At 37.1% G+C, this 27,539-nt stretch overlaps 2 protein-coding genes across 3 annotated transcripts in view; one reads left to right on the forward strand and one right to left on the reverse strand.

Annotated features, from left to right (window-relative positions):
- The window catches only part of usp28 (ubiquitin specific peptidase 28), a 31,987-nt gene extending 20,986 nt beyond the window's left edge, over positions 1-11,001 (reverse strand). Inside the window, exons 1-7 of one of the 2 annotated variants that reach the window (XM_055226536.1) lie at positions 10,790-11,001; positions 7,095-7,169; positions 5,650-5,743; positions 4,996-5,083; positions 4,769-4,931; positions 2,463-2,549; positions 1,252-1,389 (exon numbers count right to left, since the gene is read on the reverse strand). In XM_055226536.1, coding sequence (XP_055082511.1) covers positions 1,252-1,389; positions 2,463-2,549; positions 4,769-4,931; positions 4,996-5,083; positions 5,650-5,743; positions 7,095-7,169; positions 10,790-10,834 — 690 coding nt within the window. In that variant the 5' untranslated portion in view covers positions 10,835-11,001. Of the gene's footprint in view, positions 1-1,251; positions 1,390-2,462; positions 2,550-4,768; positions 4,932-4,995; positions 5,084-5,649; positions 5,744-7,094; positions 7,173-10,789 lie in introns of both variants that reach the window. The other variant, XM_033977741.2, reaches the window with a different exon arrangement.
- A 2,642-nt stretch (positions 11,002-13,643) lies between these two features.
- On the forward strand, positions 13,644-25,997 carry htr3b (5-hydroxytryptamine (serotonin) receptor 3B). Its single transcript, XM_055226547.1, has 9 exons — positions 13,644-13,740; positions 14,911-15,065; positions 16,896-16,940; positions 17,016-17,125; positions 17,985-18,154; positions 18,703-18,860; positions 23,451-23,661; positions 24,824-25,039; positions 25,732-25,997. The coding sequence occupies exons 1-9, from the start codon at positions 13,695-13,697 to the stop codon at positions 25,995-25,997; spliced, it is 1,377 nt and encodes a 458-aa protein (XP_055082522.1). The 5' UTR covers positions 13,644-13,694.
- The last annotated feature ends 1,542 nt before the right edge of the window (positions 25,998-27,539 follow it).

A 27,539-nucleotide genomic window follows, 5' to 3' on the forward strand; every position in this document is an offset into this window, starting at 1 on the left:
CAGACAGCTTTTTCGTTTTTTTCGGTTTAATCGTACAACAGGACACAGCCCTAGGACTACAGCTCTAGGACTACAGCCCTAGGACTACAGCCCTAGGACTACAGCCCTAGGACTACAGCCCTAGGACTACAGCCCTAGGACTACAGCCCTAGGACTACAGCCCTAGGACTACAGCCCTAGGACTACAGCCCTAGGACTACAGCCCTAGTAAAGTCCTGAAACCATGACTTTTCAATCCAGAGGACTGCAACAAGTTAATTGATTAATCACAACTAATCAAATATTGAAATAACCATCAGTTAATTTAGCAATCAAATATTCTGGTCTATGCACAGGTTTCAAAAATGCCATGAGCTCAGAATGAGTTTTATGGTTTTATAACTTGGTCAATTCTGTAATTAGATGAAAATACAGGAAATGTGTCTTCCGCCTATAAATATACATTATCGGGAAGTTGTCAAGCAGCTCCACTTCAGCTTTATCTGGGTAAAATTGAATCTCATATTCACCTTTTGCTTTCTTAAAGGTCTATATTATCTGAAATTGACTCTTGTGAGCTTTAAGCCATGTTATAATGTTACGTCATAAAAAATATAACTGGAGGTGTGTTTTGTTTCATTTACACGTTTGAATTACTCCTTATTATTAGTCAGTCTACATCTCCAAAGCTCAAATGCTCTCCTCCACCTTGTGATGTCATGAAGCAGTAGTTTCATGACATAAGTTAATAGCCACCTTTTACCTTTTGTTTAGTAGAGACTAGCAATTTCAGGACTGTAAAAACACAACAGTACAGGAGCACTTCCTGTATTATCACATGACATCACAAAATGGAACAGAATGTTTTTTGTCTGAGAGAAGTCAGTCTAAATATGCAGGGTTTGTGTATTAAATATGTGTGGATGAAAAAAAACACAACTCCATGTATGTTTTGGTGAAGAAATAACATTATAACATAGTTAAAAAAATAGAATTATGTGGGTATCTTTAACAGCTAACCAATTAATCAAAAGAATATTTGCTAAATTAATGTAGCAGAATATATATATATATATATATATATATATACATATATATATATATACATATATATATATATATATATATATACATATACACATATATATATATATATATATATATATATATATATATATATATATATATATATATATATATATATATATATATATATATATATATATATATTAGCAAAATCAGATCTACATGAATAATAGTGTAGTAGTTGACCTGCTGAGCCTCACTGGTCCTGAAGGCATCTCGGAGCAGCTCCACAGCAGCTGAGGGGTCCACAAACCTGCGCGTGGAGCCCACCATCAGAGCAAACAGACAGCGCAGCTCCTGCATGAACGCTATGTTCCTCTTGTCCTGGTGACACACAAGATCACACATTAATCAAGTCCCAGTTTAGTCCAAGCGAAGACCTGGTTTAGACGCAGTGTAGTTGTAGTGTAGACCTGGTTTAGATCTACTTTAGTTTTATACCTAGTGTAGTCCTAGTCTAAATCTAGTATAGTCTTAGCTTAGACCTGGCTTAGATATTCTTTAGACCAGCTTTAGCTCTAGTCTAGATCCAGTATAGTCCTAGTTTAGACCTGGTTTAGATCTGCATTAGACTATCTTTAGTCCTAGTATGGACCGCTATATAGTCCTAGTTTAGACTAGCTTTCATTCTAGCCTAGTCCTTGTCTAAATCTAGTTCCTGTTTTAGGCCTGCTTTAGACCATCTTTAGTCATAACAAAGTCCTGATATAAATCCTATACAATGCTAGATTAGACCCAGTGAAGTTCTAGTTTTAGTCCTGGCTTAAACCTGCTTAGATCTTAGTAGGCTATAGATCTGGTTTAGACCTGGTAAGCAGACTTCAGACTTAGACTTTGTTCAATTATCTTTCTTCCTTTCAGGCCCTGAGTTAATCCTTATGTAAATCTGGATTCACACCTGGTTTAGTCAAACATAAAATCTTATTTGAGATATTTTTAGTCTATTTTCTCCTGGTTGGTTAAAGAGGGACTAAACACATAAATTCCCACAACCACATTTCAAACTGAGCTGCTAAGCTGGGAAGTACCTAGAGGACTAAAGACAAAATGGGTGAGGAGGGGCGTCTAGAGGCAGAGGTGTGACTGGTCTAATAGGTATCCAAACTTCAAACTCCGCCACTGCAGGGTTTTCTGGTCAAAATCTGTTAAAAGCTGAGTGTGTGCTGCCTTCAACGACCTCTGCAATTTGTAGTAGTTGGTGACATCACTAAAGACTGCCTTGATTACAGCCAGGTGTTTCTGATGACAGTGTCATCAGAAACACCTGCACCAGCACACACTTTTAGTCCAGTTTTAGTTCTAGTGAAGACCTGGTTAAGTCAGTCTTGGTTTAGTCCTCAAAATTACTGTCAATATGCAAAATACACTTCCACATACAAATCCACTTTTTTACTCACTGAATTTGTCTTGCATTTCTCTAACAAACGCTCAGACAGATGGTAGTTGAGAACCAGCCTTTTGAACACCGGAAGGTGGAAGAGTGACTGCAAAACAAAAATGTACATATAAGATTAGTATATACTTTTACATAGAATGACATAAGGCAAAGGATCCTGGTACGATATTATGAACTCTTACAGTAAAGCCAACTTTCCATTTACCTCGGAAATTCGATTATTCTTATCTTGGCTCTGTACCGTCATATAGACCACACATCATGATACAGGAAACATGAGCTGATGAGTGAGTCCTGTGGTCGCTCAGGCCTTTTCTCATAACATAATTACTGTTAGCTAAAATATCGACAATATCTAAATGAATGGAGATGGTTGTTTATTATTGAACATAATGCAATCAACATAAAACACAACTCTTAGTCTATTTCTATATGCAAAGTTAATTGTTGAATTTAGTTAATAAGTTGAACATCAAATTGTACCAGTACATGTTTGAACAAATTTCTGATGTATTATTTGCATCAAATAATAAATTGTAACAGGAAAGACACGCCCAGCCCTAGATACAGAACCTTTAAATTGCTGTGTTATAGTTTATTTATCATACAAATCATTCATATCCACAATGAGCATTCTTGTTGTATTATACATTTTGAAAATAATAAAAATATATATTTTTAACAAGTTTAATATATTTTAAATGAAACTCTTTTTTTATTTTTTATTTTGATGCTAGAACAACTACAGTTACACTATTTATTGGCAGCAAGTAGTCTTACACGAGTTAGGCAAAAAATGCCAAATATAAAATCCAACTGCCAACTTGTCAGAACTGAACTAACTGTGTTACTAACCCAGTCTCAAATATTTTTGTTAGTTGTTCCCTCAATGCATCTACACCAGGGAAGTATATTAAGACCTGGAAGATAAATCAACGATAACATCATGTTGGTTTCAATGGCCCGTTTTCACCTGTGAATGATCCCTACAATGTTTTTTCTCTTTCACATTTATTTCTTCAGTAAAGGCTACCTCTGCCTGCTGCGTAATGACAGAAGCAGCACCTTGTCATCAGTTCTTGCTGGGAGGCTAGGCTAAATCTTACAAAACTAACTTTTAGGTACTTTGGGGATAAAAAAAAAAGTTGCACTACACATAAATACATTGCGGTGCTATGAGAGAATTCTTTCTGAGCTCAGCTGCAGCAGTGGCAGTGGCAGTTGGATTTTATATTTGGCATTTTAAAACTGGCTTCAGGACAGAGGGGGGCGGTGCCTTCTCCAGGTCTTTTTATAGATTCGTGATCCACACATGAGTGATTGTCCCTTCTGCTTAATGCCAAAAGACTAATATCACCATTTTTTTGCACCCAGATCCCAATTTCAATTTTATCACGTTTCATGTACACATATCTTTATATTGCTTTTTAGAAGTCACTTAAGAATGTCACCTCCTTCAAACTTCATTACAATAGAGCTCAGGATTGAACATTTGGATGGAACAGCCGTTACCACGGAAGTCCGCCATATATTATTTATTAGTCAAAACAACGTTAAAAAGTAGACAAAAACGTAGTGGAACAACCTGCTGGGCCACTGCTGGCAAATACATCTGTCACTCTAGTGTCAGAATTTGAATGAACGCTAAGGCTAGTATTTAACATCTTAAAATCTCCATTTGTTTAACATTAGGCTCACTGAAAATTCTATGAGGTGTGACGTCACAATCATGGTTGCTGGGCGTCAGCAACCCAACCCACACAAGAGTGTCTGAAAATCTGCCCAAAACTCGTGGGACACATAGCTGCGAGCCCTATTGTCTTGCACATTCATGCTCGCACTGTATTTATAAAAGTAGTGCTCTGCCAGTGACACAGACCTGCCTCCTTCCCTCTCTCACGCACAAATAGAAGCTCCACAGAGCGTGAATGGCTTTGATTATGAAGATTTCTCACTGAAATTCAAATTATTCTTTCAATAGCATTCTTCCAAAATTAATACATTTTATGTGAAAAATACCTTTGGCCAAACCCATGGAAAATACTTTTCACCTACCCAATTCCATGGGAAAACTGCACCTGGCAACACTGGTCACAATTCCAAGCTCTATTGGTTAAACCCATCTGTCACTTATAGGAAGTGTGGGTGGAAAAAAGTGTCTTTGTTTGTCCATAGAGCAGCACTCAAAGGAAAATTTGTGAACTGCCATATGAAGATATGACCAAAATAGAAATTATTTGATTTTTATCACCATATTGCCCAGCCCTACTACTGCTACTGCATCCTCAGGCTGTGCAGTCTGGTTACCTGTATTACAGCGCTGAACCAGCAGGTGTTGCCCACATTGCGGATCCCCACGGGCCAGTCATCCTGCCTGATCCAGTCTGCGGGGCTGCTCATGTCACTCTGGCCCTCACACCTCCTCCTCTTCATCCGGGCTGCATTCTCCTCCGCGCTGGCCTCTAGAGCTCTGTCATTCAACATGGTGTTAATCCCACAATACAAAAAAATTTTTTTTTTTTGTTGATTTGTACCGGTGAAATTCTTTCTCTTCTTCCTGGGCCTTTTGAGACTCCTGGAGGCTGAGCTCAATGGCTGCCTGAAGTTCATCTTTGCCAAGGCCTAAAACAATACAGACATGTTACAGCTATGGTCTCCCACCATACATAACGAATAAGGTAAACAATTTAGCGCATTTAATCAAGCTTGTTATGTAATTTTATAGCACAACATAAGCTAAGATAATTAGACAGTGTTTCCTTATTTTAGATGAAGTTTCCATATTGAACCAGTTGCAGCATGATATGGAAGATAGCTTTTAAACAGGAATTGTTTCAGACAAAATACATTACAAATTCATAAGGCTTTCTAGCCAGAAGTGTACTGGCTTCACTAAACGTGCGATATTCACTTACAAACCAAGGCGTGATACATACATTAACTATTGGAATGTGCACAAGTCTAAAGGCTGAGGCCTCTGATCCAAAACCAAAAATAATCCAGTTAATCCAAAAATATATATTTTCTTTTACTTTGACTACTTTTGTCTTCCATCATTTATATCAATTTTTAACACTTTTAAATTTGTTTTACTTAAGATTTTGTCCTTATTCAAAGAAAACTTTGTCAGCAAAAATATGACACTGAGGAGAGAAAGGGCATTTGACTACACTGTTGTAGAGTCTCACCAGTGGCTCCTTGCTGTCCTTCTCCAGCCTCCGGTGCCTCTCCAGTCTGGGCTGTCAGCAGTCCCACTGCATGTCCAATGTCCCCCTGACTAGCCTTCAAAGCACACACAAAACCACTTTAATGTAATATATGATGAAAATATATAACTCTTCTACAATCGCATTACATTTTTTGTGATTTTTTCAGACAATATCCCATATTTGACTTGCTGTTGTGACTAATAATTTATTTAATTTATGGCAAGGCCCACAAATTGAAGTAAAGTTTATTCATAAGTCTGTTCAAAAACAAAGAGGACAAACTGGGAATGACACATGGGCTGGCACAGACTAGGGCTACACCACAAAAATATTGGCATCAAATACAAGTAATACAAAATACCAACACTGGAATCAATATATCTCCTATTTCTAAAAAAAAAAAAATCCTTAGACTAGGCTATATATTGGGCCGACATCACAGATACTGATGCCCCCCCCTGTCCCCCTTAGAGACAGGTGGCTCTATACTGGCACAGTTTATTGCTCTGCTAGTCAATTATCAAAGTGATGGGGTTCCTCAAGCTAACTGCAGCTCGTGGCCAGTTGTGTTTCAAAACATAATGAGTTAGCGCGGATGCTAATTCAGCTTCCTGGGGCTAGCGCAGCCTCTTAATGTTCCCATTTGTAAGACTTAATGATTTGAACAAACTACTGCCGAAGTGTTTACAACTTACTATAGGGGAAGAGTTAAATAGCCAGAATAGATGGTTAGATGGTATGGAATGGAATCAGACAGCTAAAGTGCAAAGTGTACTTAAAGAAGACCTAGTAAGCTTTTCTTCTTTTTTGCTTTATAATTGTAACCTATGTCACACATGGATCATAATTTTGTATTTTTAACATTCAATATTTTTGAACAACGTTTTTAGACACTTGTGACTCCCCCACTCACCTTGCTTCCCGTGCTAAGTCACTCCCCCTTCTGACCACTATGACAACACAATCAGCGTGCATCCCGCTAATGAAACTACTGTTGCATCATTGCATCAGGTTTGTGAATTTGTAGTGTATTGTTTCATATCATGCTTTTGCATATTTATGGAGAATTGTCATGCAGGAGCATGGGTGACATATGTTTGTGTGTTGAGCATTGGATAGAATCGCACTGCTATTTGTGAGGAGAGTTCGAATCACAATAGAACACAACTAATATGTTAATATGTATAACACTCTAATATGACTGGACGACACATAAAAACACTTCAGCTATGTTTTTGATGAGGGAATGTTCAAGAAAGTTCATTTTGCATAATACCCCCTCTTTAAAAATGTGATTTAAATTTGGATTTTACTATTAGATAAAAATGTAGCAAAGTCTATTTACCCTTGTATGAGTTGCAAAAAGTTCCAGGCAGTATTGACAGTGTATAGTTGTAAAGTTGCATTAGAGTTCTTGTTCTTACTTTAAGAGCTCTGTACAGAATGTGTGGATCCTGGATGCCAGTAACCTCCCGCAGTTGGTTGATCAGAATTTCAGTCTGCTGCGAACAAATCAAACAACAAGGCTGGCTTTAAGAGAAAGCATCACAATATTCTATTTCAATATGTTTCAATCATTTAAAAAAAAATTATAATAATCATGGACTTAGTCACTAATGTAAATAATCAGGAGAGACTAGACTAATCTAAATACTTGATAGTACAGCCATATGCTAGTATTTGACTTAACTACCTGTCTTATTAAAAATGTGTTTTGCATCTTTCATAAGAAATGCATACGGTAATTTGAAAAAATGTGCACTAACTGCTGTGCCATCAGGCTGCCCGATATTTGCACAAGATTAGCTCTGGCCTGGGTACTGTAAACAAGCTTACAAAATGCTACATATCATACGAAATATACAGTAGTAGTACAATTCAGGTAGTGACAATTCAGATCAGTCTTTTTAGATTTAAGCAAACTGGATTACAGCATTGAAAGTGGCAACCAAAAGAAGAGGTTGAGTGAGGCTCCACTTTCTGACTGGATAATTGTTATGAGAACCAAAACACCAACTTATAAATAACTTGGACATCATGTCCAATGTTTTTGTAATCAAGAATAAATCAGCCTTACAGTAAACGCTATATTCAATTTGAACATGTTTACCTCATAACTGGGAACATGGTCAAGTTTATATTAAACTTAAAATCTAAATCTTGTATACAGTTTCTTCATAATAATAATAAAAGTAAAATTAAAAAAGGGTGAAAATATCAACTTATCATTCACATTAATTCTTGTTACGTATTCAGTTTTGAAGACCTAAATTTGAATGGTCACTTGCTATGGTCCTTACTGTATCACTTCAATCCCTGAATAGATGCACACCAAATAAAGTCCTTACCCCCCAATCAAACCTACAACCTAATAAATTAAAACTATTATCAAAACTATCAGCACTGCTACACAGTAAACAGCATATCTATTCTATCTCTATTGCTGTCTGTGTATAAACGCAGATTGGATTGGTCTCTATATAAAGCCCAGTGCTCAGTAGCAGGTGTATGTGTCCACTGTCCACTGTCTGTCCTCTGACCCACACACAGAGATACAGCAGCAGGGACACAGGAAACCAGGCCGATCGGTCAGACTTATATGGCGCGGGGGGCTATCTGAGAACCCCTCTTGGTTAGCCGCTATTTTGGTCGCGCTGACATGGACCCGCAGGCTTCTGTTTATCATTCCTCTCACTGCGCCACCAAGCCTGACTGACACAGACACTTGCACCCCACGTCTCCTCTGCAACAGGCAAATGTTAAGGGAAAGAAAAAATACAGCAAAAGCGTTACAGCATTAGTAATGAACAATTATTTCACATTACGGTTGTCAAAAGTATCAAAAATCTGATACTATTCGATATTAAAACTAGTAACGAAACAGTATCGTATCAATACCAAAAAAGCACATGCACAGGATAGAAATGAACCTTTCCAGAATAGCTTTAGAATGATCTTGATAAGACCACATAGACAAGTATAGACTATGGACCACTATGGAACCTACCTGGACGACTGAGGGATTACACAGATGTAAGACCACACGGTAATATAAAAGAAAGTACTATGATTTAATGTAGAAAATAATTTTAAATAAAGTGTTTTATTATCATTGTGGTATCAGAATCTGCATTGCGTATCAAGTCTATTTCTTAGTATCAAAATCGAGTTTGAAATTTTAGTATCGGCACAACACTAAATTGCAATGAAAGTAAAAGAAAAATACCACTAAAGACTAAGTTGTAATAGTTGACGAATTGTTTTGATGAGGATTTATATGGGACAAAAACAGAAAGGAGAAGTGAGTGGAATCAGTCAGCTGAAGATTTAGTATTTTTAGTATTTATATGTAAAAAGGCAGATTAAACTAATGTTTCACAAATTTAATCTGTCTTTATAGAAATGCATTGTTTCCTAGTACTTTTTCAATATAAATACCGGTAGTTAATAGTTTAAATAGTTAATAGTTTTTGCTTGAACTTCAGTGCAGGTGTAGCCTTGTGAGTGCAGTTTGGGTCAGATACAAAGAGATAGTTTTGCCACGCCCCCTTTTTAGTCGACTGATGGATGAGCAGGATATGTCAACCAAGAATTTCTTTAGTCGACCACAGCCCTAGTATTTTGATTTCACAATTCACAATTTCACAATTGTAATGGTTCTAATTATTAAATCCAAATGTCAAAATAATAAACAATTTCTGATTTTCATTAATAAAATGCTTTATTTATAAAGATTCTTTATTTAGCCTCCATAAAGCCTTCAATCACCATATTTCAATCATGATTTGATTAAAGGGCCCATATTACACTATTTTCTGATCTATTTTATGTTGTTTCCTCATGAAAAAGATACCTGGAGTCGTGTTTGGTTTCATTCAGACAAGTTTAACACACAAACCCTGCATATTTAGGCCGAGTTCTTCTCTTAAACAGAAAGCACTCTGTTCCACCTTATGATGTCATGTGGTAATACTGGAAGTGCTCCACTGTGTTTTTAAGCTCCATACACCTCCACTAGAATCATTTGGATAATTTCAGCCCTAGAAATGCCAAGCTCAACTGAACTAAAGGCAAATGGCAGCTGTTAACTTGAAAACTACCACTTCATGACATCACAAGAGCATTTTGAATATTGAATAAAGGATTACTCAAACATGAGTGAATGAACAAAACACAACTCCTGGTATCTTCGATGAGGTATTAACCATTCTAACATGACACAAGAGTAAACTTTGTGTCATCAAAAAACTCATCGCTGACAAGTCCACTGCTAAAATAACTGCTGAGTATTATTTTAGTTTAATATGATTTGCCTAAAATGGTGGAATTGCTAGTCATTTCTGTTGCTGAAAGAATAGATAGGAAAAGGAGCTATCAAGGAAAGTAGCAGGTATTATTACCAGCCAACTAAACTAGCGAGACAGGAATAACATGACATGGTAGCTTTAAATAGAGGTAGACTATAACAAATGTGTAAATAAGGTATAACATGTAAACAAATGCAAAGTAATAGGCCTACGATTATTATAGATATATGAATAAATAGCTGGGCTCCAGATCAAAAAGGTCTTGGTGATGCTCTGATAACTTAAAATAATAATAATAATAATAATAATTTAAAAATACATAAATTTGTCTTAAAAGTCTAATTCTGACAGACAAAATTTTAAACAGCAGTAATGTATCTGTAAATTATATATAAATGTATATAAATTAAATATAAATGTTAGAATTCGCTTAGGTGCCTTTTTGAATAGGGTATAAGCATGTAGTACTGTTTTTCATCAGTAACACAATTTATAATCAATAAATAGCCAAGTTTTGACATTATTATGAAATCTTTCAAAAAAAAAAAAAAATCAGACTAACACATTTTTTGGCAACTCAGCCCTCCAAAATTGTGTAAATAACCTTGTCACAAAACTAAAACAATGAAAATGTAGCCTAAATCAAGATCAAAATGAAGTTATTTGGTTAAAAAGTATGCTGTTAGCTAACATTTGTGCTAAAGGGCATGTGATTGACAGCAGGTTTGCAGCTCACACATGTGTTAGTTGGGGTTAGACGTTAGTGCACACGACACTTCACTTATTCCCTTCATTTTTCACCTCCCTCTCACCGAGTTGCTTGAGTTCTCCCCATTTTCCGTCACTTCCGCGCCCATTGCAGCCGCCTGAGTTGAGCTGAAGTGCTGTCCGCGATCCTTGAGTGTTTTCGGGCCGTGCTCCGAGAGTCACAGCGCCTCGTCCATCGGCCAACAGCTGCAGCCTGCACTCACACAGAGTCACAGCGGTCACTCAGCTCTGAGCCTCCCGCGGCGAGGCAGGGAGCGCCGCGCCGCTACGCAACGCTCCGCACCGCAACGCAACGCAGCGCGCTCACGTGGACAGAGAGGTCAGGGAGGGCGCGCGCGAGAAAGGGACGCGCACGCTTGGTTTGCACGAAATAACTGCGTAAATAAATCATTTTCGTGGGTATTATTGAATTATTTTGAACTTTTATTGTTTTTGTATCAAGAGCCAAAAGTTACAAATAAAAAGAAATATAAAAGAAAGAAAAATGTTAATAGCCTACATTTTCTTTTTTCTGCATCGAGCACGTGGGCCCTTGGAGGCTAGCCATAAGTAGCCTATGTCGACGTGTAATTACTAGATTAATTGGTGTTTAATTATCATGAATTTTATTATTATTATTACACATATGTAATTTTTGGTTAAAGTTGCTAGCCTGTGTTGTCATTTCAGGTAACAGACAGACAGATAGATAACAATATTAAGAACAAATTTAAATTGAATGCTCAAAAGTCACCTTGAAGACTAGTAAAAAGTCTTCAAAAATAAATAGATCCATTTTCTTTGGTTGGCTGCATCGAGCATGTGTAGCCTTGCCATAAATATGTAATTGCTAGATTAATTAGCGTTAAATCACCATGAATTTATAACAGTTTTGTAATTTTTCATGTTGGCAGTCTATGTTGGAAAAGCAGCATTTGAGAGTGACTTTCGAACGATAAGAACAAATTTATAGCCCCCTTAACGGCCTACATCACAGTGACGTCATAACTCTTGCTGGAGGCAAAAGAAAGGAAAGACTCATTAGTGGGCACTCTAAAAGTGTGAAGTTTTACAGACTTTAAATGTTTTCTTGCTGGAGGAACAGCACCTGTGGAAAACTAAAAGTTTTACCACATAATTACCAGCAGACATTCCTTCACAGAAGAAGTGATGACAATTGATTGAATTCTATATGAGAAGTGAAGACAAAACAATGCAGGGGTTTCCAGAGCACATTTCAGAAGAAATTATGTTTATATCACTAATGCGCTGGTTTTATTGTGTACAAATCAGCAGCTTTGTACACATTAATTGAAATGTAGCTGACCTTTAGTGCACTTGCAAGCGTTAAGTTAACTTGTTAAACAACAGGGTATTGTGTGTGCCATCCTTTGTACGTGTTGTTTTAAAGTCATCCACATTTGTTAATCAGTCTCAGAAAGGTTACGTTTGAAAGTCATTAATATTTCCACTAAAACAAACAAGCAAACATAGGTAAACTGCTTCTAATGAAAGCAAGGTGGCAAGACTACAGCAGGTGAAAGATGTGCTCTATTGCAGTGTTATCCACTCTGCATGTTTATTTATTTTCCAGTAAACTCATGCAAATGTTTATTTTTAGTAAACTGCAGGATGGTATGGCAGGTCAAAAGTTGGAGAGTTAAGTCATTTGCAGGGTGCCTTACAAATGTTTTGTCATGTTAAAGCTACAATGTACGTCTTTTTACTGCATTTCTGTGCACCACCTGTAGTACATAATCTAGATGTATTTTATAATTACTATATTTTACCAGTTCATGTACATATTATTTACATATTGTATTATTTTCATTTATCAGCTACCATGTCCAAGTCACTGTCCTTGTAGATCAATAAGGTTTTTTTGTTTTTTTTAATGTATGGTTTTCTTTTTTTAGGCTGACGAGAAAAAAGACAAGTCAACAATGCAGCAATAGTCCCTAACAGTCCCCAATTCATGGCGGGTAAGATATGTAAACATTTTCTCCTTTATCTGGAATATCTCCCAGTTTTTGTGAATTTTGATACTCATCTTCTTTTTTATCAAATAGTTGAAGAGGAGCCATTGATGCTTCATGGTCACGAGAAAGAAGATATCCATGAGGCTATGATCACAGAAGCATTATACAGCAGTCACAAGAACCAACAATAAACAACTTAATACTGACTTTGGCAACTTAAGGGGAGACTATTATCCACTCAAAGAAGAGAACAGCCAACTGAAATATTGTTGCTTGATAATGTTGGAACTGTGTGGCTTTCTTTGTAGATCTGTTGTCCCCAACATGGCAAATGTATCCAGAATTACAATACTTTTTCCCCAAAACTTCGCTGCCCTAAATGGATTTTTAGAAATCATGTTCAAAATCTACTGTATATGTTTTATAAGCTATTGTCAACCTATTGTCCATTTGATTATTATTTGAAAATACGTTGAAGACTTTTATTTCAAAACACACTAAAATGCAGGAGGGTGTTTCCATTTCACTTCTCCATTCTGAACTTGACATTTACATGAATGTAGGCCTACACATAATTGTTTTATAGCCTATAGTTACATGTTACATTTGAAAATGTTTTTGTTTTTTTTTAATAGTCAAACCATTATTTCTGCATTTAGCATTATATTTGATTTACATTACATACATATTTTTACACTTGTTGTGTTGTACGCTGTGTTTATATCCACTCAATTAAATCTTTTACGTTTTATTTTTAATTATACATCATGGTGATAAGTGAATGAAGTCATCCCCATCGGAGTTTCCCGAGTGGGCTTTACCTCAGTATATCATTTTACCTTAATGGAAAATCAATATGAGCACAGCAGTACCATGTCTCCTCTACACAGGCTCTCTCCCTGTGTGACTATAGCCTCTTCTTCTTCTACTTTACAGAAAATGCAGGAATCAAACTGTCATTGGATTTTTTACATGTATTTTTAACTGCATAATGTGTGTGATTTGGCTTTTCCTGTTGTTGGCGCTTCACAATTCAGGTAAGTAGAACATTTCAGTACTTCTGCTTTGAGTTATGGTCTAAATTAGGTATTCTTAAATCTTCAATTATATTAATTTTTAAAGTCATAGTATGTAACCTTTGAGCCAAAAATAGACTAAAATGCATGTTTTTTCTTTTCTTTATTTTTTTGTTGTTGCATTTATTGCACTGAAAAACATGTGTCCTTATTGTGACTGGACTTGCATCACAAACCTGACTCTTACTTGGCCTCCTCTTGCTTGTTTCCATGGAAATGTTGTTTCTTGGGTTTTAATCTTTCACAGTATGGCACAAAACATATGGCTTTAACGTTCCATTTCCTTAGATTTATGCAAGTGACATGCCACCTCCAGAACATTACATTAGTATTAGCAGCTTAGTAGTGAACTGCTGTTGTGTCTTTGGGCAAAACACTTTTATCCCTGATGTAAAACACTTCTTTAAAGCAGTGGTCCCCAAACTTTATTGTAATTGCAGAACCTCTGAGGCCTACTTGTTTCAATCTGAACTAGAAAAATGGCTCTGAAATATTTTAATAAAAGTCAGCATGCGCTTATCATTACATATTTTTTTTCTAGTCTAGGAGAGCCAAATAATACAAATTCATGTTAAATAAATAAACACATGCTTTCTCTTCTCTTGTGGTACCTATATCACAGTTTTGGAACAACTGAAACACACTGCAGTTCATATTGTAACTTTTCTGTTGGCAGGTCTGTCACCTGCTGCTTTCCATGGAGATGTTATTGTTTTGCCAAGAATGTCCCACTGTATGGCCTTTAACTTACACTCAGTCAACGTACAGGTCAGATCTGTGGAGAGGCAACGCTGCTCTTTGTAAAAATATATGTTTACAAGGTATTTTGAGCCAAAAAAACACCTGTAATTGAAAAAAGTTTAATGCCATAGTGTAGAACAATAAGCAACGCAAAAACATCATCATGGGGACAAGCATGCAGTGGACCCCAACTAGAAAAGTTACATAGTGCATCTTAAATTTTTCTATATTTTAGTGACATTATTATGATTACAGCTCCTTGTACATTTAAACTAAACTACTCTCCCTAACTTTGACTATAGGACCTCTAGTTTTTTACTGGTCTACTCTAGGTAAAATATAGCCCAAATGAAAAGTTAATAAACACTATTATTTTGTTTTTTCTCTTAGCTGAATGTGTCCCGTCAAAACCAAAGAGATCCGCCTTAAACCAGCTCACACGATCTCTGCTGAGGAACTACAACAGTGGCGTCCGGCCCGTTCACAACTGGACTACAACTACCACAGTTTCCATTGACCTCATTTTGCAATCTGTCCTGGACGTGGTACGCTAATATTATCTTGTTATGCACGAATGGACCTGGCTTTAAATGCTGCTTAGAGATAAATATAGATTCAAAATAGTGTGTGTTATGTCTGTCATGATACGGCATATGTAGGCTATGGAAAACAGAGACAGGACCACAGGCTTGTCATTCCAACATGGTACTTCACTGTAGACTTAATATGCTTAGAAATACTATACTTCAGAGTAGAGGTGGGCAGATTTTTGAAATATTATACTTCCTTGGATGTTGTTTTGAAGGTATAAAAATTTAATATAAAAAAAAAAAAAATTAAACATCTAGGGTAAACTTCCAAATAAGGATACACGGGGATATTTGCGCACGTTTATGGGTCATTTTACTTATACTTTAACCTCAGTGAATACTTTTAATGACATGTTTTCACACATTTCTGTTACATTGACAGAATATGATTTAAGTATTATATTCAGGATACTACAAAGAAATAGAGTTATTATTTTTGTCAGTATCGCCCAGCCTGACTTGAGAGTACAGAAGGGCCATTTTGTCCAAAAATCTACTACTTTACTTCAAAACAGCAATATAAGTTGAATCATCTCAAAATGGCTCAAAATAGAATGTGTTTTTATAATGTTGTGATGAGTAACTGTTTTGATGTATGGTTTACAATGTGTTTCACTCATAAAGTGTATAAAGAAGTGGACTAAGGGAATGTGAGCATTCAGCTCCAGCCAAATGAAGCTCATTGAGGCTAGCAGTTACAGGGGCAAATTTTGAGCCAAGTTCCATATTTGGAATTCCGACCACGAGTATCGTAGCAACCAACCATCATAGCTGTTGAAGCTAATACCCCTTCCTGTCTGCACCGCAGATTTGGCAGAAAGCTGGCGTTTAGCACTGCTGTCAATCAAACCTGTTGCTAACACTAGTAAGAGCGACCTCGGAGAAAGAGGGCACCTAATAGGTCTGTCATTACTGCCTAATTTAAGGATACAATAGCGAATATAAAAATACCAGGATCATGTAGAGGAGGTTAATACGAACATTTTAAGACCAAAATGACAAGGCTGACAGCAGCAGTTATGAAGAGAGGGGTGACAGTTTTTCAGTAGAAAGAGTCAATGGAGCTGGAAGCACGCCCATGCTCCTATTTGGAACATGGTGGCTAGCTGGTTAGCTATGCCCATTTATATATACAGTCTATGGTTTCACTATTTTATTATATTCTGTACTTCTCTAGAGAAAATCAGTTGGCTACCCAGGCATGTATTCGTCCCACGTTGGGGAAACTTCATTGTTGAAAGGTTCATGAACAAGAACGGCATTAAAATGCCGTTTTTACATGTTTAAATATGTAAGATAAAGACCTTAAATCTGTCAGTTTAACAAGAATATGAGAATACACTTTAGATAGTATGGTAAAATTATGATAAAATTTGTAATGGGGATGGCGCCTCAGGGGGCTTGAGGGGGCACTAGCCTCCCCTGCAATGGCCACTGCTCCACCATAGCTCCCCTAAAGACTTTTCCCCAATTTTTCTACAGTGTTGAAAATGAGACTACAATAAAAAATTAAAAAAAATCTATATTATTATTATTATTTTTTTATTTTTTTTTATAAATCTATATCATCTGTAAAAGGCTCTAAATTAACATGTTAAGTGTGCATCCCAGTGGAGAACTTTCCCACTGAAGTACCCCCATAGCTCCTCCAACCAAAAATGTCTGGTACCACCCCTCATTTGTAAAAAAAAAAATTCCAAAATCAGGGAATTTTTACATAATAAAGTAGTGACCTCTGCAAAAGGTGAACTTTTACATATGATAAATGTGTTTTCTTTTTCTCAGGATGGAAAGACCCAAACCGTAACTACAAGTATTTGGTACAGACAGGTAAACGACTATACTGTACATATAAGCCTTCGTGTTTGTGTCTTTTAAGTGTTAACAGTGTGTTTTGTTCTTTAGACCTGGACAGATGAGTTCCTGGTGTGGGATCCTGATGACTTTGACGGCATTACTGAAATTTCACTGTCGTCCGACGCCATATGGGTGCCTGATGTCATCGTTACCGAATTGTAAGATGTATCTAAAACATTTGTGTTTTATTTAAAGTTACACATTACACTGAAAATAATGCAGTCTATGTATTCCCATACAATAGAAGTGATTCAGCCTCGGCATGTGGGATTACAGGTTTGAATTTAACTAAACTAATGTCTGAAGCTATAATTTTAGTATTAGATGCACAATATATCAGGCATTTTAATTTTCACTTTATGTTAGATTAAATTATGTAGTATCCATCCAATCCAATATTATTCCAAGATCATCGTATTTTCTTTTTACATTATTAATATTATTTCATTATTAATATTGTTTTATTTGTTTGTTTGGTATTAGCCATGTTTTGGTCCTGGTTTAGACTTTGCCTAAGGTGAACTATGTAACTTTTCTCCATATAGATGTGATCTTTTAAAAAAATATATATCTTATTAATATCTATATTATTATGATTAACATCTATATCTTTCAAGTGAACAGCTACCTTTTACGTTTTGTTTAGTAGAGATAGGAGATAGCTTAAGTTTAATGCATTCTAGGCAAAGTAATAACCTCTCCATTGTTATGTTTGGGTTTTTTTTATTTTAATTGCAATAAAATGGTTATCGCAATATTAAAAATGGAATAAAATCTCATTTTAGTCATCATGTTGTGTAGTCCTCTGGTATGTTTTTGATAAGTGAACAGCATTACACCATGGCTAAATGATTTTAAGCAGTTTTGCATACCTTTAAGACATACTTTTACTTGTTGACCTGTAAATACACCCAAATATTTGAACCTTGAACCCTGGAATCCTTCTGTCCTTATGTGGCCTACCCCTGCTTACATAACAGTTTTACGTTTTGCTATTTGTCTCTCACATGTCTCCAGCGTGGATGACGGGAAGTCTCCTCACATCCCTTATGTTTACGTGGACTCCAACGGGCTGGTGAAGAACTACCGGCCTGTGCAGGTGGTACTGGCCTGTGCACTGGACATGTACGCCTTCCCCTTCGACAAGCAGAACTGCAGCCTCACCTTTCGCAGCTGGCTACACTCAGGTCTGCAAGCTCACATTCAGAGAGAACTCAACTAAGAAACATTTGGTTAGGAGATCAATTTAAAGGTGCACTAGAGATGTTTTTGCTTCACAGAATGGAATAAAACTCACTTACTGTGAGTGGGGTCATTTCTCCCCAGATCTGGCCTGTAACTTGGCCTGTTGGAGCCAGAAACTCATTAGAAAAGTCACATAGTGCACCTTTAAAATTCCAAAATATGACTTTGACCAAGACTTCAGTAGAGGTTTTAAATACAACATTTCATTTTTTCTATTTAATATTTTACTATGGAGCATTAACTGCTAGCACATGACATATTTAGATTATAATGTTCTCTTTTATTGTTTTGAAAATGCTATATTCACCAAAAACAACATATTCCCTTTCATTTTGATGCTCTGAGTCTCCCCTCCCTTTGCTCTCCATGTTAAGTCACTCCCCCTTCAGAGCGCAATCACAACACAATCAGAGACACGTGTAAAAGTTATAGACTAAATATGTGACTAAATTACAAATGTGTATGATCATAACACGTTTCTCTTGTGCAGTGACTGAAGTGAACCTGTCGTGGATGAGGGACACAGAGGCCATAGCGCAGGACAAGAGACAGTTCATGAACGATGGAGAGTGGGAGCTGCTGGCTATCCCCTCCCACTACAGACAAGTCCACTACGGAGACAGCCAGTACGCTCACATACAGTTCCATGTAGGTCTAGCTTTCTCATATATATTAATTTACTGAATTTACCTTGAAAAATATGCATTCCACTGTGAGGAGGTTCGCCTCTCCCCGGATCTGACCTGTAATTTGGCCTGGTAATTCAAAGTGCTTTACAGAATAAGAAAGAATAAGAAATCACAGTACAAACAAATCAAAATGTAAATAATCATGTTAAAATTCATATTAAAAGAGAAGAGTGCAGAATAGAAACATGTCATAAGCACTGCACAGTTTTGAGCCTGGATTTAAACATTGTCAAAGTAGAGGCCAGTCGCACATCAGGATGACTGTTCCAGGCTTTAGTTGCATAAAACTGAAAATACTGAACTATGGAGCAATCCAGCCAAAGCATAATCTCTATGACGAAAAGGAGGTGGTGAAGTGCAAGTCCAAAACATTTTTCTTATAATGATGGTAATGATGATGGGCAAGTGTTTTATGTAAGTTGATCTGATCCCAAGTAATATAATATAAGGGCTGGTATCTCAAAAACGATACAATACCAACAAATATTAACTTGTTTAAAAAACATTATAGACATATTGTGCTTGTTTCAGAATCAGAATCAGAATCCTTTTATTGCCATCATTTGTGAACACAGTTCACAAACTAGGAACTTACTTTGGTGATAAAGTGCAACATAAAACACACTGAATAAATACAAATACAAATAAGGGCATGCAATACAAATAAAGGCATGCATTTCTGCTAGATAGTTATAATCTGTGATATCTGTGGATCATTATGTTGTATTTTGGACATTTTAAATCGTAATATTAATCTAAAACAACATAATAAAGGAAATAAGTCCTTATTTCCAGGTTGGAAAATTGGAAAAAAGTAAAGTATTAGGAGCTGATTCCTGCAGATCAAACTAGCAAGTTGTGCCAAAATGGCTATGCAACAGTGGCAAATGCCTAGTGTAGTACTGATTAAGAAAATTAAATTGGAGAAAGAAGTAAGTACAGAGCAGTTGGAAAACGAGTGCAATGACGTTTTGATACAAGAGAATAAATCATTCTAAATACAACTTTGCATAATAGACGTCTTTATAGCGCTTTTCCTATGCAACGTTTTAGCATAGAACCACTTTTTCCCGATAGCACTGCACATCAAACTCCAGCACAGAGCCTGCAGTGTAACAGTAGTGAGCCATCAAACGCCGTGTGAAAAACCTCCCTCCTTGGCCTTCTTTCCGGTTCAATCCCCATCTCCCCCATGCAGTCCGTGCTCCACCTGCAAGCGGCTATAGTGGCCTTTTCCTGCGCGCTAACAAGACGCCCATTGATCAAGCGGGCCCTAAGACACTCTCATTATGTCTCTCTCACTCTCCCCCCCTCTCTCTGCTCCTCTGCTCCATCTCAACACATTAGCCCGCCGTACCGATCCGTGAAGGTCGCAGCCAATTGCTTTTCACTGTACAATTCCACAGACAGGCCTCGGAGGAGCGGGGGGATAAAGTTCACAATCGATTAGCAATCAGCAAAAGCACTTCTCCTCTCCACAGGAACGGCTTGTGAGAGACACCTGGACAAAACGCATGCCTCTTACAGTCTTGGTGTAATGCCTGATGACTTTTAAAGAGGTCTAGACAGCAGTGTGTATTAGACTTTAGCTATATTCAATAGGTCCGTTAAAGAGGTGGCATTCTACTTCTCTGGGGTATTAACTGCTAACACATATCAAATTTAGATCACCATGTTATCTTTTGTTTTTTTGAAAATGCTATATTCACCGAAACCGTGTATATGGTGTTTTAATAGCATAGGGACCTGTTAGACCAATCACGCACAAAAGCATGATACAAAACTATACACAACAACTTGATAAACCTGATGTGATGTGCAGTAGTTTGATTAGCGGGATGCACGCTGACTGTGTTGTGATAGCGCCCTGAAGGGGGAGTGACTTAATGTAATTTTCATTTATACAGGGAGAGCCCAATAAGAATACCAGAATCTCTTTTTTTATGAGCGAACTACATAAGTCCATTTAAAACATTAAAAATGGGTGCAGGTGTGAGTATAAATGTTTAGGACCAATTATTAAAGTGCATTTGTGGCACCAATGTATCTAGTTTTGCATGTCCTTGAAATGTGTTCCATCTTAGGGAAGCAAAATAACCAAAAGCTTTTTTCCCATTTCATTTCTAGTGCTACCAGTTTTTAGATGTAGACAATCATGAGATCTTGTATTAAAAGTTCCTGTATCAAAGTTTGACAAGCAAGTGAAATATTCAAGCAGTCTATCAAGTAGTCCCTTATAAATACATTTCATACAGTGTTGTTCTCTTCTGACAGATAGCGATGGCCAACCTACTTTTTCGGTGTACAGTGATAGATTTTAAATTCATCATCTGTTATGAAATGAAGGGCTGAGTAAAAGAGTGTATCCAAAGGTTTCAAAGTTGAGGCTGAAGTCTGCATATATCTCCATAATCTAGTACAGACTGAAAGGTTGCTTGAACTATTTATTTTCTGTAAGTCAATGGGAGACGAGATTTGTTTCTACAATAAAAATGATTAGTTTAAACTGTTACATAATTCCGAGATATGCATTTAAAAGGATACGTTTTTGTCCAGTCAAAATCCATGATTTACAGCTGCTGACTTTTTCAATCAATAAACCATTTAGTTTATAAAGATTTGTAGCTTGCACATCACTTAAATGTTTTTTGTTTTGTTTTGAGGTTTTTTGTTTGTTTTGTTTCGTTTTTTGGGGGAAAAAAAATCATATGCTTGGTTTTACTTGCATTCAGTGATAATTCAAAAATTTTGATGAAATGGATTTAATTAATTTTAAAAGCACCTGGTCAGCAGAGGGAGCACTTGCAAACAAAACAGCATCATCTGTATATAAATGTATGCGGCCTTCTCTTAAATACCAACCACTGGAATTAATAAATATAGTTTAAAAAGTAGCGGGCCCAAAATTGAGCCTTGGGGCACTCCTTTACTTAAGTTGATTTAAACCCATTGGCTACTACTGCCTGGGTTCTATTTAAAAGACAATTTTGGAACCAATTACATGTAGCAGTGTAAAATCCAATATGCTTCAACGACTTCAAAGGATTTTATGATCTACTGAATCACAAGTTTTAGTTAAATCAATAAACAGAGCTACACAATCTTGTTTGTCATCAGGACTGTGAAAATGTCAAACTTTTGTGGTTGCAGTGACAATACCATGCCCTTTTTCTGAAATCCGATTGATAAGACTTCAAAATAGAGCATTTATTTAAATAAATTGTAACTTAATTTGCAACAAATTCTTCTAAAACTTTTCCAAGACAAGGTAATTTAGGTATTGCCCAGAAATTATTTATATTTTTAGTTGTCCCACTTTTATGTAAAGATGTGCCATTTTCCATAATTCTGGTATAACTGTCACTTGAATTGATAAATTAAAAAATGTAATAGAGGTTGAATTAAATATATGGGGCAGCTAGTGATAGAAGTTTTGATCAAGGTCATATGAAGGATCACTATTATAATCTGAAACATCACATGCAGAGATACAATGCCATTAAAAGCATCACATATTTCCTCTTCAGAATTTACGCAACATGGGAATTACTAAGATTTTGTTGTTGTAATGCAGTGAGTGCTGCAGTGATGTCTTGCGAGGATCTAAAAGGAGATGGTAACTCCTCATGACTTGATAGAAATGGAAACTTGTTCAGGTCAAGAATGTTAAATCTATTTGACAGTTCCAATGGCTGACTCTGATTGTGACTTGAATGATGATGTGAGCGCTTTCCCTTTTGTTTACTATTTGTGATGAGGGACCAGTTGTGCAAGGGAGTAGAAGAAGTTGGATCCATTGGTTTAGCTTCACCAGGACAACCCCATGTGTCATGTCGACCACAGGTAGAGCTTGGTTGATTGCATCCCATGCCAGCAGGAGCAGAATTTACACCAGGAACAGCTATGGTCGCATCTAATTTTTTCATCATGGCACTGGACATGGACTTAGGTTTTCCTAGTGTCAAGGAGCTGTTCACAAGACTCTGGGTTTGAATCAGTGAGGAGATGTGGCTCTCTAGTTCTGCCATCCTCGCTTCCAAGAGTGGACAGCTGTCACAGTGCGTCAAGCTGGAGAGCAACACCATACTTCGCACTAGGTCCAAAGAAAACAGTTCCAACACAGCGTCCAAACAAGGCTAGAGCACCAGTTTAGATGTCCACTTGCAACACAGGGACAGCCAGGAGGACGGGAGACTTCGCACAGTTTGTGCAGAAAGCAACGGATTGCACAATGGCAAAGTGAGACATCGCTAACAACAAGTAGTGCAGCCGATGGAACCAGTTCTTAGAGCGGACCGCAAAGGGAGGGTGGACTCAGAGTGTCAAAAATGAAAGTGAAACTTGTTAATACATTGTTTTCGGCAAATATAGCATTTTCAAAACAATAAAAGGTAACATGGTGATTTAAATATGTTGTGTGTTAGCAGTTAATACCCTCTCTTTAACAGAGATACAAGGCAGCATTTGTCTGATCTGTCTTTTATCACATATAAGTTATTGAGGAAAAAAGTATTAGATTATTTTCTAATGTGGTGTTTCTCCCATGGAGGTGCTGATCCGCCGGCGCCCCCTGCTGTACGTGGTGGGCCTACTCATCCCCAGTCTGTTCCTCATGCTGGTAGATGTGATCAGCTTTTACCTCCCCCTGGGCAGTGACACACGCATCGCCTTTAAGATCAGTATTCTGCTGGGCTACACCGTGTTCAGAGTCAACCTGACAGACGAGCTGCCAGCCTCTGCGCTTACCACTCCACTCATAGGTACAACAGTAAGGACACCAGGGTGCTCAGTGTATGGAGAAATTATGGTTGTAATCTTGGTTCTTGGTTCTGATATCTCTTAATGTAGGATGTAGGTGTATGTATTTATTTTTGCCATTTAATATTTGTTTCGTTTATTGTAGTTATTTGTATATTGTCAAGTTCTTGTGCTGTGTGGGGCTGTTCGTAGCAAGTGGTCACTCCCCATCAGCAGGACCAATCCTTGCTTACCCTCAGGGCCGGCCCAGCCTATAAGCAGACTAAGCAGCTGTTTAGGGCCCCGAGACCCCAGAGGGCCCCCAAGAGCCCATACATTTATATTGAAAATAATATAATATATCAAGTTTTATAGGACACAGGGCTTGTGTGTTAACAGCAGCCTAAATATCCCTCTAAAACAATTACAGTTGTTTTATATCTGTAGTAGCAAAATATCTAATGCTGCTACATTTGTTTTTGAGTCAGGCAGAGGTGAGGGCAGCTATGTGTTTACAACTGTGTAAGGACCTTTCATGTAAGCCCACTGTCACCAACTGGAACACATTAAAATCCACCAGAAATGAAGAAAAAATGTCTTGAATTAAAAAAATCTTGGCCCCCCTTATATGTTTGTCTACTGTTCTTGTGACGATGGTAGTTGTGACATTCTGGATGCTTTCAGTCTGATGTTGGTCATATAAACATAAATACAAATGTGAATCACCAACCCCTGAGCCAGAAGGCATCCACTGCCTGGGGCCTCAGAGACAAATTCAGCTTGGGGCCCACTAAAAGCTAGGACCAGCCCTGCTTACCCTAGATGTTTTTAATGCATTCTATCACTGAGCAACAATCTTACTTAAATGTTAATCAAAATTGAAAATTATAATCTTTTAAATATGTTTCCTCATCATTAGCTTAGTCAAAGTTGTTTTTTGTTTGATTCATGCATTTGAGACGTGAGTGCTCAGAAAATTTATGAAATGAAGTCTCTGTGTCATATATGTAGGGTTAAGTTTTGTTTTGTTTGTGTTTTGCAGGAAACCGATTGTCCCATTTCTATTATTAAAGCATTTTAGATCAATATTGCAGTGTACAACAAAACAAAGTTATGATGTCTGTGTTATTTTTCATTATTAAACACCAGACAAAAGCATAACATTTTTTCTCATGGTCTGTGCAGGTGTGTACTTCGTGGTGTGCATGGCTCTGCTCATGCTTAGTCTGATAAAGTCCATTGTGGTGGTGAAGCTCCTGCACCACGGGGAGCAAGGGGTGAGGCAGATGTCTGTGTCGGCCTGTCTGCTGCACACGTACGCCTCCTCACATGTAAACGCAGAGACACCAGAAGACGCTCTCACCTCCATCACTGCCCTGCCTACGGACGAGCTAGAGGATGGTGAGCTCTATATTATCATCTGTGTGATTTACTAATTAAAAGCGCTGTACCAGATTTTAACGGTCTTAAAAAAATTAACTAGTTTATTTTAAACAGTTTACAGAGGTCCAAAATTATTCCTCACTTAACTTATGTATTCCGAAAATCCTAATTATTCACCACAATGAGTTTATAAGCTCTTTTCACAACTTTTCGAGACCAAACCAAAGTTTTGCCATCACAGTAAAGCTAACAACAACTAGCACGCTAACAATGCACCAGCACTACTTCCTTGTTCGAGAAACAATTAGCACACAGTGGTCTCGTTTTGACCCTAAGAGCTTCATTTACAATAGATCTGTACTAAGGCTAAACAGATTTCAAGTTTTTGTCCATGTACTTGAGCAAAATTTGTCACTTAGCTTGCTAGTTGTCGCTGGCTTTACTGTCACAAGTGTTGTAAAAAGCTCTTATAACTTCATCACAGGGAATAATTAGAATGCTCGTAATGGATAAAGTAAATGAGGAATAACTTTGGACCATTGCAAACTGTTGTTGGACTAGTCCTGTTTTTTAACATTTTAAGTCAGTAAAAACCAGGTACAGCAACTTTAAGCACAGATTCAACAATGAATTATTTGCCAATTCTATTCCCTCTTAACTTGTATATAGTCCATCATCTAATTTTGTATTTCTGTTGTGTTTTTTACCAGAGTTCTCTCTCAAGGGCTCGCTGGAGGAGGACCTGGCCTCTCTCTCCTCGCTGCAGGATGCCCCCTCTGGTCTGGAGTGGTTACTGCAGGAGCTGGTATCCCTGCGTGAGGGTCTGTCTGAGGAGGACAGTGAAGGCTCTGCGCAGGCTCAGTGGTTGTCCCTCTGTCTGAAGCTGGACGTGCTTCTCTTCAGGGTGTATCTGCTGGTGTTAGGGGTGTACACGGGGACTCTGCTGCTGCTCTGGGCGAGCTGGAGCAGAGCATGAAGAGTTACTATTGTATTTTTTGTGAGTTTGAAGTGGATTGTACAGTTTGCTCCATTAATTTATGAACCCCTGTGTACTGATGTAAAACTGGTCTTGATATTCTGACTGTATAATTCAACTAACTTCGAAGTTACGTTTGGGCTAGAAATAAGTCCCAAAATTCAATCAAGAACAGGCTACTGTTTTGTAAATAAAAATTATAAAAATTAATTTACAGAGCTACACTAGAAAGTATAATGGAGCCCATTCTGGTTCTGGAATAAAATTCCACACAATTTTTGCCATTAAAAAAAAAAAAAATCAAGATGGAGTCTAACCAGCTGTGATATCTGTCCATAATAATATCAAATTTCAACAGTAAACTTTAAAACATGGCTAAATGTATAACATGGCAGTTTAAATGTGTCTAAATACAATAATAATTGTCATTGGTGATAACATACTGTAACTCTCTCTTGCCTGAAAACCATGGGAAAGAAATACATTTACTCATGGCACCAGAGCAGGCCTCAAAGTGGACAGGACTAATGAGCTCCATAGAGGTTGCTCAAAAAGTATGTTTTTGTTTATATTGAAATTATGAAGTCAAGGGTTATACATACTATATCTGTTGTTAGACAGCATATAAAAACATACAGAATGAATGAATTCCCTTCTTAAAGAGTTAATGTATAAATTACAATACATTTTCATATATTTGAATATATACAACCTATCCTTTATACTACATGCTACATGAACTGTATCAGAATATTTAGCTTAGAATTATATACAATGTTGTCATTTTGATGCAGTTTCTAGCATATTAAAACCAACCCAGTCACTGCTTTACATCTTTGCATATTGCCTATTGTCGCATTCATTTCTTACATTACAATGAAAAATTAAGTTGCATTTATTCATTCAAAACTTTAATAAACGATCACACACCAGAAAAAAACTTTTCCACTGGCTGTTTTTTACTGTATTTAGCATGCATATCCTGTCGAGAAATATTTTTTGACAACCCATTATGGTTTGAAAAAGACATTACTGCGCCTCTGTTTCTGACACCGGAGATCTATCCAGATACTCCGTAATATTCCCTCTCTCCCCATTGCCACGGCGATGTTATGATATTGTATTCACATTTTAATCTTGCTGCAAAATAGATCAATAAATCCCGTAGAGAGGCGGCTGTGCGTCCCTACTCCTGGTTGGGTTCCTAATAGTCCAGATAAGAATATCAAAGTGTGCTATGTGAGAGCCGCCAGCCCCACACATCCATAGTAATGCAGTTTTGTTAGGCTGAAAAGCTTTCTATCACTGGGTAGAGTTACATGATGTTATGCAACTTTACCACATAGAGAATTTGATATGGCAGATAGTGAGAAGTGAATGGAAACAAAAATGAATGTGATTTAATGATGTAGGAGAATGGTTAAAGGACCTATACTGCACTGTTTCAGACCTATGTTATAATGTTGTTTCCTCCTCAAAAACATACCTGGAGTTGTGTTTTGTTTCATTCACACATGTTTAATAATCAAATCCTGCATATAT

Source organism: Periophthalmus magnuspinnatus, chromosome 14 (assembly GCF_009829125.3).
Source record: "Periophthalmus magnuspinnatus isolate fPerMag1 chromosome 14, fPerMag1.2.pri, whole genome shotgun sequence".
NCBI classification, from domain to species: domain Eukaryota; kingdom Metazoa; phylum Chordata; class Actinopteri; order Gobiiformes; family Gobiidae; genus Periophthalmus; species Periophthalmus magnuspinnatus.